Source organism: Tyto alba, unplaced genomic scaffold (assembly GCF_018691265.1).
Source record: "Tyto alba isolate M040663 unplaced genomic scaffold, T.alba_DEE_v4.0 Super-Scaffold_2, whole genome shotgun sequence".
NCBI lineage: Eukaryota > Metazoa > Chordata > Aves > Strigiformes > Tytonidae > Tyto > Tyto alba.
The window spans coordinates 4642560-4657474 of NW_024881282.1; the positions used below are offsets into that span (position 1 = coordinate 4642560).

General features: G+C 45.9%; 1 protein-coding gene across 1 annotated transcript in view; it reads right to left on the reverse strand.

Moving 5' to 3' along the window:
• Window positions 1-14915, reverse strand: part of GAB2 (GRB2 associated binding protein 2) — a 98100-nt gene that overhangs the window by 18390 nt on the left and 64795 nt on the right. The window contains 1 exon segment of the mRNA XM_042791983.1: window positions 1133-1373. Within this exon segment, the coding sequence (XP_042647917.1) occupies window positions 1133-1373 (241 nt within the window).

Sequence of the window (14915 nt, forward strand, 5' to 3'; positions counted from 1 at the left end):
TTTGAATGTCTCCAAGGAAGGAGACTCCACAACCTCTCTGGGCAACCTGTGCCAGTGCTCAGTCACCCTCACAGTAAAAAGGTATTTCCTGAAATTCAGAGGTACTCTCTAGTGTTTCAGCTTGTGCCTGTTGCCTCTGGTCCTGGCATTAAGCACCATTGAAAAGACCCTGGATACATCTTTGCACCCTCTCTTCAGGTATTTATACACTGGTGAGATCCCTCTGAGCCTTCTCTTCTCTAGGCTGAACAGTCCCAGCTCTGTCAACCTTTCCTCAAAGGAGAGATGTTCCAGTCCCTCCTGCATCTTTGTGGCCCTTTGCTTGACTCTCTCCAGTATGTCCATATCACTCTTGTACAGGGGATCCCAGCACTGGACCCAGCACTCCAGGTGTGGCCTCACCAGTGCTGAGCAGAGAGGAGGGATGATGATCCTTAATCTGCTGCCGATAATTTGTCTAATGCAGCCCAGGATACCATTTGCCTTCTTGGCTGCAAGGACCCATTGCTGGCTCATGTTCAACTTGGTGTCTACCAGGATCCTCAGGTCCTTTTCTGCCAAGCTGCTTTCCACCTGAGTGATCCCCAACATTTATAGGTGCCTGGGGCTGTTGCTGGCCAGGTGCAGGACTTTACACTTCTCCTTGTTGAACTTAATGAAGTTCCTCCTGGCCCATTTCTCCAGTCTGTTGAGGTTCTGGCATATCAGCATGACCTGCTGGTATGTCAGCCAATCCTCACTGCTTGCTGTCATCAGCAAAGTGGCTGAGGGTACACTCTGCCCTATCATCCATATGATTAATGAAGATGTTAAACAGGACTGGACCCAGTATTGACCCCTGGGGTACACCGCTTGTGACTGGCCTCCAACTAGACTTTGCACCACTCATCACCGCTCTCTGGGTCCAGCTGTTCAGCCCGTTTTTGATACAACCCAGAAAGCCAGGAAGGCTGGGAGCTTGGAAGGTCGCTGCTCCGACCTCCTCCTCCCAACCATGATGAGATAGGACCATTGCTCAGGGCTTTCTCCAGCTGGGTTTTGCAGACCTCCAAGGATGGAGGTGGGTTGAGCTGCTCACCCCCAGCCCCCCCTCAGCTGTCCCCAAGGTTTGCTCCCAGGCGGGCTACAATACCTTGCGTTTTCTGACTTTCTGCTCATACACTGGTGGAGAAAAAGGTAGTCTTGGGGGGCACTGGCAGACAGGGTGCTCTGGAGGTGGCTGGCAGGTGAGTCGAAGGTGAACAGGGTGGGCTGGCTGGAGTGGGACGGCGCTGAGGACTTTCGCTCTCGCAGCAGATGGTGGCTGGCACTGCTGAGCTCTGCTGGGGAGGACCGCGGTGCATGGTTCATGGAGGCGATGCTCCTCAGGGTATCTGTGAAGGGGAAAAACACACCAGTGAGCAGCTGGATGCAGTGTCCCCACAGCCTGTGTTCCCAGGATTTTTCTTTCTTAAATGCCCTGGCATTTATGGCGGTTGGTGGGGTTTGTTTATGGCTTTGAGTGATGCACACAGCAGCAGGGTCCGCTACTTGGAGCACATGCAACTATAGGTACCATGTAGGGAAATAAATATTTTATCATATTTTATGATTTTACCATATTTTATCACATGCTTAGTGGCTTGCAGTGATGTCTGGGAGATGTCAGCCCGATTCATGGGGAGCTTGGCGGGTTGTTAAAAATTGGTTAAAAAGGGAAAGGAAGAGAAGAGCTTTCACATCTCAGTTTCTGCTTCTGTTTTTTTCTTAGAGACCTTTGTAAGTGGCTTTAGAGATGTGACTTAAGTCATCCCCATCCCTCTGTGTAAGGGAATCATTGATATTCTTTTACAGCTGGGTAAACCGAGGCACAGGGTGGGAATGTGCATGGACATAATGGCAGCAGAGATTAATAATATTCCCATGTTCTCTATTAATTTTGCGACCTCAAAAGAATTCCTGCTTTTTTCTGCTAGTAGAATGGGATGCAGACACAAAACATGACTCCTACTGCCAGCTCCCCTTGCTCAAGGAGAAATACGTTTAAAATATTAAATTCATTTAAACAGAGAAAATCCCAGAGGTCAGGAATGATCACCCAGCTACTCCAGCCCTCTAATAAACTTGCTCCAAGAATTTGAACCAGGGATGAATTTTTACAGACAGGCTGTAAACTCCCGTTACAAAAAAACCCACAACCAAAAACCCCAGAAAACCCACAGGCTGAAGAATATTTTGGAAAAGCTGATCCATCTCTGGCTGCAGAAGACCATGCATGATCTCTCTGCCATGCATGAACTCCTGGCATGTGAAAAGCACTCATCCTGGTTCAGTGAAATCATCCTTTATAATAGCTGAGATTTACATTTATTCGGTGCTAATGCAAAACGCCAAAAAAAACCCCAAACCATAACAAAAAGGACATCTTTCCCTGGGTAAGTCCACCCATTTTCTGCCACCACTGATTTAGGGATTGCTCCCAGGTTTCCATCAACACAATGTTCACTTGCTTTGATGTCAGACAACCATAAGGGAACCTGTTCCGACATGGGGATGAGGGGGATTTTATACAGATTTCCAACCTCTTTTTCCCATTCCTTCCCTCAGATCCCAGATCCTACCTGAAATTTTGGGCGTGACTCTCTTACGTTGCAGAAAAATTAGTTCTCTGCAAAATGGATGTCATGGCTTGGACAAGGAGATGCTCCACACAGGGTGATTATTCACTGACTTCTGAATTGTGTCAAGATACAAAATCGATCTGTCTGCCGCTTGCTCACTGCTGCTACATTCTTTTTCCTGGCATTACTGCAAACTTCATCCGATGCAGAAACAGTACATTAATAAAAGCCAAAGAGTGTGGCTCGACTCTGTTGTTTGGTTTGTGCTAAACACAGAAAGGATCAATATTTAACATTGACATTAATGGTGGGGAATGAGAGCTTAAAACTCCAATTCCTGTCTTCTTGGAATGGGCATTAAAGATCCCTTGGTGCTTTTCATGGGAGTAAATGGCCATCTCGCTGTCCTTGGATAAAACAGTGCCTTGACCCTCATTCTTATTAAATATTTATCTTGTAGCAGTGCAGACTGATCCTCATTGGAAAAGGAGTCTTGAGAACTCTGAGAGTCCCAGATCTTAGTCCCTAATCAAGTGCTTTGAGGTCAACCAGTATGATAGAGGCCATACCCACACTGCTGTCAAAAACAGGGGAGCTGCACCCAAAGTGCCTCTCAGGAACAGCCCCCTGGTCTTGCTACCTCCTGAATCACAGTCAGAAATTGCCCATGACATTGGGCTTTGGCCAAGACTCTTCCACGGGTGGTGTGAGGATGGCAGGTTAGTGTTGTGTCCCCATCCCAGCATGAAAGTCGCCTCTGGGGACAACTTTGAACTGTGCTGTGTTGGGGTCCCTCTGCCCTGAGCAGTCCTCCAACACTATCCCTGCAGGCTCTGCACTTGCCATGCATGGAAAAGCCATGGCAGGCCAAAATACATCTTGGAGTTAGAAATTACACGGATTTATTTGTGCCAACACAACCTAAGGGGAGAGATGGGGCTGCACAGAGGACATGGTCCCTGGCATCACAAACTCACATCACAACACTTTGAGGAACACAGTGAATCCTTCACTGTCAGGAAACTCTAATCTTTTCCCAAAAATCAGTCTGATTTGGGGACACTGGAGAGTGCAGCACAAAAAGTGAGCTCACTGAAAGCAGGATGAATTACTCTACGGTTACTCCAACCACATAAAAGAGAACGGGGGCTGAAGGGGAGCAGGCAGCAATGCCCAGTAAAAGCACGTTGCTTCCCTGGGGGAAGCTGCTCTATCGGCGTCTGCATTGATTTTCAAAATTAATTCCCAGCTTGCTCCCCGCAGCGACCCGGCCACTGAGAGCATTAGCGGGAGCCAATTCAGGACTCACGTACTCCATTAGGTCTGTGAGATGAACTCCGTAATAGCAGGTGAGAGATGGATTGCTTCACAGGACGGGGAGGGTATTGCAAGGGTTGGGATGATAAATCCTGTGGCTGCAGAAGGGGACTGCCAAGATTTCTCTGTATTTTTTATGTTGTGGGGTTTTTTTGCACTAGAAAAAAGGGCAGGTCATGCACCCAAGTCACACACTGACAACCGGTTCTGCTGGGGGGCAGAAAAGGAGACAAGAAAGGAAATTGAGACAGAATAACAGTATTTGATGACTAGTACATGCTAAAGGGAAAAGTCAAGACATTTGTGCTCTCACGTTGGCCTGAAATGGAGAGAGGTCCTCATGAGTGTAAGGCATACAGGGTGAATTATGAGTCAGAGGTCCCAAAGCCATTTCAACTTGCCATACTGCAGTGCTCAGCTCCCAAGCGTTAAGGACCAACACTTTTTTCCTGTGTCCATGTGGGGCACTTAGTGAACAAACTCCAGGAGGTCCCATCTAGAAACTACCAGGCGTTGGTCCCATCTGCATCACGACCAAAGATGCTCAACTCAGTCCAGCCATAAGCCAAAAAGAATGATGCTTCTTCCCTCCTCATAGCCATCTGCCCTGGGTCCATGGATAAACCCTTGGCTCTCTTTTATTTAACAGCATAGATGTAGCCTTCAAATCCCCTGGCTTTATGTTGAGACCTTGAGTTTATGTTGAGGGAATGTATCAAATACAGCCAAGGAGGGATAAGGTCCTGTTCCAGTTCCTATTGCCATTCCCAGGGGGGCAGAGTTAAGGTTATGTAGGGGGGCCATGTGGGAAGTGTCATCTTAACCCTACGTTTCCTGGCCGGTTGTCCTCTGAGTTCAGGGAATTGGACTCTCACGGTCTGGAAAAGGCAGCGTTGGACGCCCACTACTTAAAATTCAATGTCAGCAGAACGGTTTGCATGCATACATCTTACTGGGCTTGTCCTACAGCTGTTGCACTGGTGCCTGTGAGAAAGCGAGCCAGAGGCTCTGTGGGGATGAGCTAGCACAGCCCTGCAAAACCCCATGGTGCTGGGCGGGCTTCGGTCGGCTGAAAGCTCAGCACTCACTAGTCCAGGTTAAGGTGTGCCTTTTTGGCCATGTGTTGCAGCGAAGGGGGGAAAAGAACCTCCTTGCAACTTCATCCCCAAGGCAAAAATATGCAACTGCGAGCACGGCTGGCAACGGGATGGACTAGGCTGGGAGCCAGGAATTTTTTATGAATGTTTTCAATCCCCCAAAGCGGTATTTCCCTCCTTGCTGACAGCTCTGAATTCCGTTGCTCAGTGCTCAACGATTGCTGTGTGCATATAGCTTCACACAATGTTCCTGGGCTTATCTGAGTGAAATAATTACTCAGCCTCCTTCAGAAACTGTTGCTCAGAACGGCCTTTTTCACTGGAGATGTGATGTCAGCTTTTCCTGCTTGAAAGCAAAGGCTGGGACTACAACTCCCTGTATCCCAGGGACTTGAAATGATGCTCCTGGGCAGGTGGCGATTTTTGGGCGTAGCTAAATTCCTATGCTCCTGTTGATGGTTGAGGCAAAGGAGACAGGTTTGCTTGGCATCTTCGAGTGGCATGAAATTCCCCATGATGCCCATGCTGCACTGGTAAGGGTGAGCGGGTCCAAGGGGGCCTTGCAGACAAGAGGTCCTCAGATCTGCCCTGGCAAATAAGGCCACAAAACACCTTGGACCATGCTGCTGACTTCATTCCAGTTAAAATTTATGGCCAATGAGATTTTTTTCAAGAGAAAATAGCAGAAATCAACTAGAAATAATCCCTAGAAGGGCATGGGGCAGAGTGTGCTCATGTGCTATCATCTTTGTCACTCTTTGGAGCATTTATTAGCAAAAGTAAGGGGAATCTTCTCCTGTGGGAATCTGCCTGCACCTTTGCTTTTGCTGTCAGCTAACTCCCTGAGCACAAATACAAAAAAAATAATTTAAAAAATACAAACAACCTTACGAAAACAAGCCCTTTGCGTGCTTCTCCTGGCAGGGAGAGAACAAACAACATGTCCAATGGATGAGTCACTGTGCCACCATGCTGCCAGGAGGCCCTGGGATGTCACAGGGATGAGCATGGCACCCGAAGAAGGTTTATTTATGAAGCTTTCACTATTGCCTCTGAGTTGGATGGCATTTGGAAAAGCTGTTGTCAGTCTGAGGATGCATTGGCAGGTCGCCTGCTAAAGGTTTCCTCTGGCAGGTTAATGGGAAAGGGTGTCTGATTTGAATAATTTCCCCTCTCTGGTTTCCATCAGGGTGGCAAGCTCCATGCAAGGACACAGGTACCCTAATATTCAGCATTGCCCACATTTTGGGTGCCAAGCAGGGGGAGTGGAGGTCCCCAAAAGTGAGGATGGGGCACAGCTGGATCCTCCACTGCAGAGCAGCTGAAGGGTGGGGACAAAAGTGACATTGGGCATTTGAGATTTTCCTTTTTAGTTTCTGCTGCTTATTTCCATTTGCTTTGAGAAACTGGTCAAGACTGGCCAAGGGAAAGGAGGAGCATCACTGTTTTACAGGCAGGGATCTGCTGCACAGAGGGGTAAGGAAATGGTTTCTCTTACCCAGTTTCAGCCATCTAAATGATACTTAGCTTAAACCTTTAGGTTTACTCTACCAACAACAGTGAAATTCCTCAATTATTTAAGCATCCAACATAGGGTGGGTTGAATCATGTGAGTTGATGGGACATACAGTGAGATGAAGATGAGTGGCAATAAATAGCATTGTTTCTGCCCATTGCTGTCAGTTCTCTGCTTGCATTTGTATGAAACAACTAAAAAATAGTGGTAACATAGAAACGTTTGCCTTGGAGAAGCATGAGAACTAGGGGAAAAAATCACAGCACTGGAGAGTCAGTGAGCGAAAAGAGAGGGAAAGGAGCCAAGTCAGATCATCCTGACCTCAAAGCATTATATATCTGAGTTATTTTAACATCAATCAATTCTTTGAAGGACAAAGGGGCAGAAGGGAGAGACACTGCAATAGAAACGATGCAATGCTTCTCCCTGAAGAACACAGGTTTGCTTCTGTGAGATGAGGCTGTGCCTGAAATCCCATCCCTACCCTGGGAAACACGCCTTGGCGGCAGTAACCCAGCTCTGTATCATATCAGCACGCCCCACACATGGCGGCTACCCTTTAAAGATCAAATCTGCCAGCTGATTGCGGAGCTCAACCTTTCATGTCAATATTTGGAGGTCTAACATTTGACGAGATGGGGATGCCTGGTGTGTACCTATTCATTTTTGTTATAAGGGCTTCAGTGCTGGAGATAAAAGCAGATGAATGTGGATGCTTGCAGCCCTGGCTTACGCGTGACCTTGAGCATCCCACCCGGGACACCCTTATCTGAGAGCCCTGGAGTGGGACAATGACCTACAGCTGGGAACAAAGGACAATCCCAGGGCAGCAGCATGGGCTGGGACAGGCTTCATTTACTTGACAGAGCTAACTTCATCTCCGACCCTCTGATTCATGAATCATCATGTCTGACATTGCAAAACCAATTTGATGAGGGATTAAATTGGAAAAAAAAAAAAAAAAAGGCTAGAACAGAGGGAAAGGGCAAAGATGGTGGGCTGTAATTGTATAAAACACAAAGTGGTCTCAAGGAAGGTATTTCTTCCTTTTTCAGGGTAGGGATATGGTGGCAAAAACAAGGCAATGGGGATGTGAAAAATTAGCTGCTTTCTCTCTGTGGGTGGCACATGCTATTCCCACAGATGCTGGGGGCATCCTTAGCAAATCTGGCTGGAGGTACAGTCTGTGCATCCCAGTGCTGCAGGACAAGGCTGAAGCTTTTAGAAGATAAGAGCTATCAAAAAAAGATGACACATTTATAAGAGAAAAAGTTTTTTTCCCCCCTCCAGAGGCAGCCTCATGATGGCCCAGCATCAAACCAGCTTTCTCACTATGTGAAATGAAGTTCTGGCATCCAGTTTGGGAGGATCGCATTGGTTATTATTATGATTATGATCTAACTGGGCTTTCCCTTGGACATTATGCCAACACAATCTCACCCAGTGCCATGGTCCAACATGCCATCAACAAGCAGGGTGAAAACCCAGAAGCTGGTGCACCATCAACTCTGTATCTCCTAGCCCACAAAAATCTTGCATTTAGGTCCCGAAAAAATTTCTTCTCATCCTCTTCACTGTTCACTGTGAGCAGTATGTTGGTGCCTTTCCTTGCTTGAGCAAACACGGGTTCACGCCTCACTTAGCAGGGATGGAAAAGGAGGAAAGATGAATCCCAGCCTAATCCCAGCCAGGGCTTCTTAATGGCTCGCTTTAAATTTTATAGCCCTTTTTATGGCGACGGGAGCGTAGGTCTTTAATGCTCCAGGAGAGCAAAGGAAAACTTTTGCTAGGAGGAAATGTGAACCTATTTTACTTATGCATGATTTAGTACCATTTCTATTCAAGGGAGCACACAAAAGGCCCAAATATTTGCACTTTGTATTATAGAAGAACTGCCATTGCCGTCTCTTTACAGAAGTAATTTATTTCGATCTCTCCTTACCTTGGGGGAGAAACATTATAACTCCCGGTTTGCTGGGGAGTCAATAAAGCAGCAGTGCTGTTAAGGGTCTGTTTTGCCATCACTCAGCAAGGCAGTGTTGGGGAAAGGAGAGGATCCTCAAGTTTCTCCTCTCAGAGCCCCCTTCTTCATGGGTGCATTTGCACCCATATCTGGGACCAAACCACAGGAGTTTGGCCCCATTTTTCTCTCCTCTATCTGGGACTAATGTTATTTTTTACTCACTGGGTGGTATTTTAGCTGATGGGTTAAAAGGAAAGGGAGGAGAGTGCTGCACAAGGGGTAGCAGTGAAGATGGGGACAGGGGGTTGTGGTAGAGGCCCAGATTTCTCAGGTGAGCCTGACATGCTCAGACAGGGCAATATCAGCTGCATCTACTGCAAAAGGCAAAAGAGGAGACATAAGAAGTCATTCACCCTCATGGCTGCAATACTGTGTCCCTGAACTGAAAAGCAAAGTGGCCCAGGAGTCAGTGTGAGCAAGGGTCAGTTCATCCCCAGAAAACAAGCCCTTAGGCATGGAGAGTAAAAAAAAATAAAATAGTTTGGCTTGGGTTTTTTCCTTGCTCGAAGCTCAGCTCTTCCCTTTCCATCTCCGCAGCCTTTACTCTCAAGTCTCTGCAAAGGTTTTCCATGCACTGTTCTTTTTTTTTTTTTTAGGAGTATGGGCATACCCTGTCCACATACTAGAATCATCTAAAGAAGACCTAAAGACAAAACCATTCCTAAGATGTTGAGGGTAAAATGCAAGAAGAAAAATCTCTGCAAGTGATGAGAGAATTGTACCTTGCACAGCTGCTCTCTATCTGGGCTCTGCCACAGCAGTGCTCCAGCAAAATTGCAAACAGCTCAAAAAAACCATCCTGGATTTCTCTACTCATCATTAAAAACCTGAATCCTGCCCATTAGTCAGGCTATTAACAGTGCTCAGTGGAAGAAGAGAAAGAAAAGGTCCCTTCCAGGGAGCTATTCTCATTGCCATGAGGTTAAAATTGCCTGTGACCCCCAAAGCTTTATGCATTCAGAAATCACCTGCAGTAAAGATCTTCAATATCAGCTAAAAACCTGGAGGTTTTCCTCTTCCTCTTCTTTAAGATGCAATGATGGCAAAAGGACTTGGAATTTATTCCCTACACATCGCCATAATCAAATAATATGCTAATGCTATTAGCATGGGACCTTGCATTGCAAATGACTTAGAATCATATTCTCTTTCAAAATACTAGAGTTTCATTTAAATTGGTCTCCACAGCAACTGGAAATGAACTGAAATAATGTTAGATGAAAATCTTCATGGCTGGGCATGGCGAATGAGGAATTTTGCAGCGGGAATGAGGTGAGAGCCATGAAGATGCCATGATCCCACCACGCTTGGTGGGCTTGTGCCAGTCATCTTCCACCCAACCAATTATCAGCTGTGATAACAAATGTGAGGACAAAATAAATCTGCATGTCCAGTAGGACCTCAAAGCATCCTGATGGAAAAGGGGTGAGTAGACATGAGGTTCATGTAGATGTAAAGCCTGAGGAGGCTTTCTTGGTCCTCCTCCACAGAGATACTTTCGAAGTGGCCCCAGGGGAGATGCATATGACAGCTGGTTTCATTCATGCTAATCAGTTCTCACCTGTTAAACTCAAACCTGATTATTTGCAAATGGTCTGAGGGAACATAGCTCCTGATCATGGGCCAGACTTCTGTATCTTTGGGTTGTACAACCACAGACCGGGAAGAAAGTGTTTGCTGCTGACTTCCCCCTGCTAAAACAGGAGATGCTGCTCCTTCCTTCATCTCATCTGCTCTGCTCACAAGCTCCCCGTGGTGGGTGCTGTCTCCTATGAGGATCTAAGATGGGAAGGACCTACAACATCCTCTGGCCAGTGCCCACCAGCTGATTGCATAGTTTCGTCCCACTGAAAACACTCCCCAAACCCATTTGAAAACGAGCTGAATCTTGCCATGTCATGGCTGGAAAACCACTGGTTAGAAACCAGCTTTAATTTCCCATGAAAATGTTTTCCCAGCTGCTCCACTCAGCTTCCCTGCACTTGTTTCACTCTGCGGTCACTGTTACATCAGCGGACATGGTATGATCCTTAGCCTGGTTGGGGCTTCTCGGCGTTCCCCTAATAAAACGAGTAGTAGCAATGCGTCCCACAAAAATGTCTTTGAAAGTAATGTCAGAAAGTGGAAAGCGTCTCACTTGAGAATGGCTGAGAGTTCAGGCAATGAAAGGAAAACAGCCCTGACCAGTTTCTTGGTTCTGTTTGCAATTATCTGGGCTCCGGTGGGTGTTAAAACATCTGTACTGGTTTGGCAGGGACTGGGGAGCATGGCTTGTGCCAAAGGCAAGAACTGGCGTGGGTTGAAAGCAGCATAGTAATGCATTAGCGTGGTATTCGTGCTCAGAAATGTGGGGCTGGCAGCCTCTCCCTCAAGTGCTTTGGGGTTAGGGTCAGCCCCAGCCCTGTCCCTATCCCCACATCCCCCTTCCACCACGGTTCATATTCCTCTGGGACCATCCCAAGGAAGAGCTGAAGGTGGTTAAAGGAGATCCAGGGTTGGCTGGAGTCCTGAATCCTGCTGGGTTTAACATCCTGCTGGACTTTGGTGGCCATCAGTTCAGCTCCACGTTACACTTTTGCATTTCTTATCTCTGTGCACGACCGTTTCCACTTGGACACCCTCCATCTCCTGTCACGTCTGGCTGCGGATGAGCAAATCTCTCCCCACTGTATTTCTGCATTGATCAGTGGGGCAAGATCCCAGCATGAATGTTGCTGTTTGAACCTTGTGCACTAAAGCATGGGCTGGATTTGTGGTTATTTTTAACACACAGCAGCAGCTGAGCTGGGTTTAGTGGGGCAACGGAGCATAATGTAGAGCTTGGTCCTCAGGAGACTTGGGCAAGGCGGAATTATCACAATCTCCTTGAGGGTAATATTTTTGGATTTTGGCATTCCTCATCCCCTGACTCAGGAACAAGACATCCTCTGGCATTTGAAGACTGGAGCAAACCCTCTCTCCCTTGATGCTCTCTCATGGGTTGTGAACCATCCCATGAGCTTATTCAGCAGCTCTTCACCCTCCTCTTCCGCATTCGGACATGGCTCACCAAGTGTGGTGAGTCTGTCTGTAAAACCCTGAAGAGCCAGATTACATTATAACTCTTGCAGCTGTTCCCATGCTTGCAGACACCACAGATGGTACCAACACCCAGACTAAAATCCACATCTTGCCCGGTGCATTGCCCATGCTTTGTGTTTGGCTTAGGGCCAGTTGAAAATATTCTGACATCCTCCAGCTGGTAAATGCCATTTAATCAAAATAGGAGCTTCCCAAGGAATTGCTTGTAGTCAGAAATTACAAGAAACCTTTAGAAGATAAAAGTGAATTTTAAGTAAAAGGGGAGAAGGTCAAGGTGTTTCAATTCATTCTCATCAGAGTGGATCATTTTTCTGGGGGTGGATTGCCATTCTTCAACCAAAGATCATCATCAAGTGCTTTTTAGATGTGAAAGCACAATTCTGAGCGAAACTGTTGATTTTGTCTGAAATTCATTCAAATTCAGAATGAAAAGGTGTGAATAAAAATCAATGCTGAAAGCGAATGAAAATGGATTCCAGTGAGAGTGAAAATGAACACACTGAATTTTTACCACCTCTGAAGTGGCGTTTGAGATGTGCTTGTCACCCACTGTTCACTGCAAGGGCAGTGTTCCCCTAGCATCAGCCTGCTCAGACTCCATACTTGCCACATATGGATACATGGGATTTTTTTTTTTTTTTATTATCTATATGACCTATGTCCGAACTTGGTGTATTTGATTGATGAAACAGATCTGGATGAGAACCAACACTTGGTGTTCCTCTCATCACTATCACAGAGTCCTTCACCCATGGGATGAAAAGTGGTTTGTAACAATATTCAGTGCATTGGATCCACTTCTCTTCACAGATGCTGAGAAGAATAATCCATGATAGAATGGAATTTGGCTACAACCGCAGGAATTCAGGAATTACCAGGACCAGACCGGACCAGAAACCAGCCTGGTCCAGCTTTCAATCTCCAAATGCTTTGGAGATAAGTGAGAACTTCATAGTGATCACTCATGCAGCAACTCACCCACAGGGAAAACTTATTTGTGCCTTGCTTCATCAATTATAAACCTTATTAACGCAAATATTTTAACTCATCTAATACAACTGAGGACATTCTTGAACTCATAGCAGTATGAATTCTTTAAGCCACTTTATCTGTAAAACAAACCACTCTGTGTCATATAGGTCTGTGAACACAGGATTGGTCTTCCCTTCAAACTGCACCAAGAGACACCAGACAGTAGCATGTGTTCTCATCACTGTGTCAGTGGAATTTTTTTTGCTGCAAGGAGCACTGTTTGTCCAGGACTAAGATGTAATGGACTTATCTGCATAAAAATATTAGTGGCAGGCAGAGCGCAGGGTGGTCCTTCCAGAAACGTGCCAAAGAAATCCAAAGCATTTGCAAGTCGGTACTCTGAGTTCTTCTTGAAGGTAACAGAAATGTTGGAAGTTGAGTTTTTAGAGCATCACAGAAAAGCCATCAGGATTTCAGACCCTCAGAAGGAGTTATGTTGATTCCAAGGAAAAGATAAGACAGTATTAAAAACCTGTAATAAAGCTGTAAAAGTGTGAATGAGCTTCAAGTGAAAATCAGAAATCCACCCCTTTCTGAGACTCATGGAGTGAAGTCTGAGGATGAGGAAAAGCCATGGGAGTCAAGAAGCTGGGGTTGAGATACTTAAAAAAAAAAAAAAAAAAAAAAAAAAAAAAAAAAATGCTGAAGAGACACCACAGTGCTGTCCAGGAAAGACAGTCTGCTGCTCTATGAGGAGTTTTTTTCAGACAAATCTCAAGACAGGAGGGCAGCATTTTCACCTGGAAGATCACGTTGTTGACCAGGTTTTGACCCTAACACTAATCATCAAAGCAACCATCAACTAGCAAAAAGACTCATCAGAGAATTTATGGATTTCAAGTGGATATTTGAAAAACTTCATCATGACTCATCTGAGAGCAATGTGAACCGTTATGGCAAGCCAGCAAAAATAATTACCATCGTAAAGGCTTTATATCAAGGTTGAGCCTGTGCAAAGTATATGCAGGCTCGAGGGAATGATTTACACAGATAGCAATGTCAAACATGGTGGTGCTTGGCAGGGCAGGTGATCTGTGGTGAGATAAAGGTGAGGATGGAGCCATGGGAAGTGCAATAGCCATTTGCTACGCTTTCACAGGTATTGCAAGTATTTGCAAGTGTCCCCATGCCCAGACGCCTGCCCAACACTACAAAAAGAGGATTCGCTGTCAGTTATCAAAAAAAAAAAAAAAATTAGCAAATGCAATGAGTCACTCAACTCCAGCTTACTTTCAAAAGCAACAGCATACAAGAACAGCGACAATTTATATATTTGGCAGTAAAATGATGGAAGGCAATCATACCAAAAAATTGGCAAGGAGCAGCTGTGTTGGCCAGGATGGGATTTGGTCATGTGGAACTGAAAGAACATATGGTGAAATTTTCGAGGTGAAATGTTATTTTCCATCCTAATAAATAGATATAAAAGATGGCAATCAATCAAAGGTGCAAACGAGTCAGATGCATTCCTCAGCATGTGACAGTGACCCAGTAAGTATGAAAGGAAGCTAAATCCCTAGTAAGGGCAGAGACATGTCAGAGCTTCACCACCCACCATGGAGCAGCTGGAGGACTATAAGGGACATTACACAGAGCAAAAGGGTAAGAAAACATGAGTCTGGACTTCACCTGAGCCAAGGGATATCACACAATAAATACACTGTGATACAGACTCAGATGAGGCAATGTCTCATCTCATGTTCTGCCCTCCCACCTCCCTGGTGATGCTAACAGGAAACAACTCCAGTTTTACCTGCTGGGATTGCTGAGGTTTCTCAGATCCTCACCATACTCTGAAGCCTGGTATTTCCCTGCAGTGTAAGTTCATAAAAATCACAGAATATGTGGGTTGGAAAGGACCTCTGGAGACAGTCTAGTCCAACCCTCTGCTCAAAGCAGGGGCAGCTACAGCAGCTCAGGACTGTATTCAGTTGGGTTTTGAGTATCTCCAAGGATGGAGACTCAACTTGGGGTGTTTTTTCATGCTTAACTATAAGTATTTGCTTCATCCTCTGTGGCTTAAAGTGATCATAAGCATGGACCAACAGTCAAGCTGCTCCTTGAATGCCTGGTGGAAACTGTAATCCCCTCCTAGGTTTGACTCCCTGAAAGAGAAGCAAGCTGAAAGCAAGCAGGGAACAGGAGAGAGAAATGACATCTCATTTTCCTGGACAGTCTAATTTTTCATCAAGTTTTTCAGGAGCTGTGGCCAAGTGTCCCTTTAAAGGCCATTCCCAGATTGAAGGGAG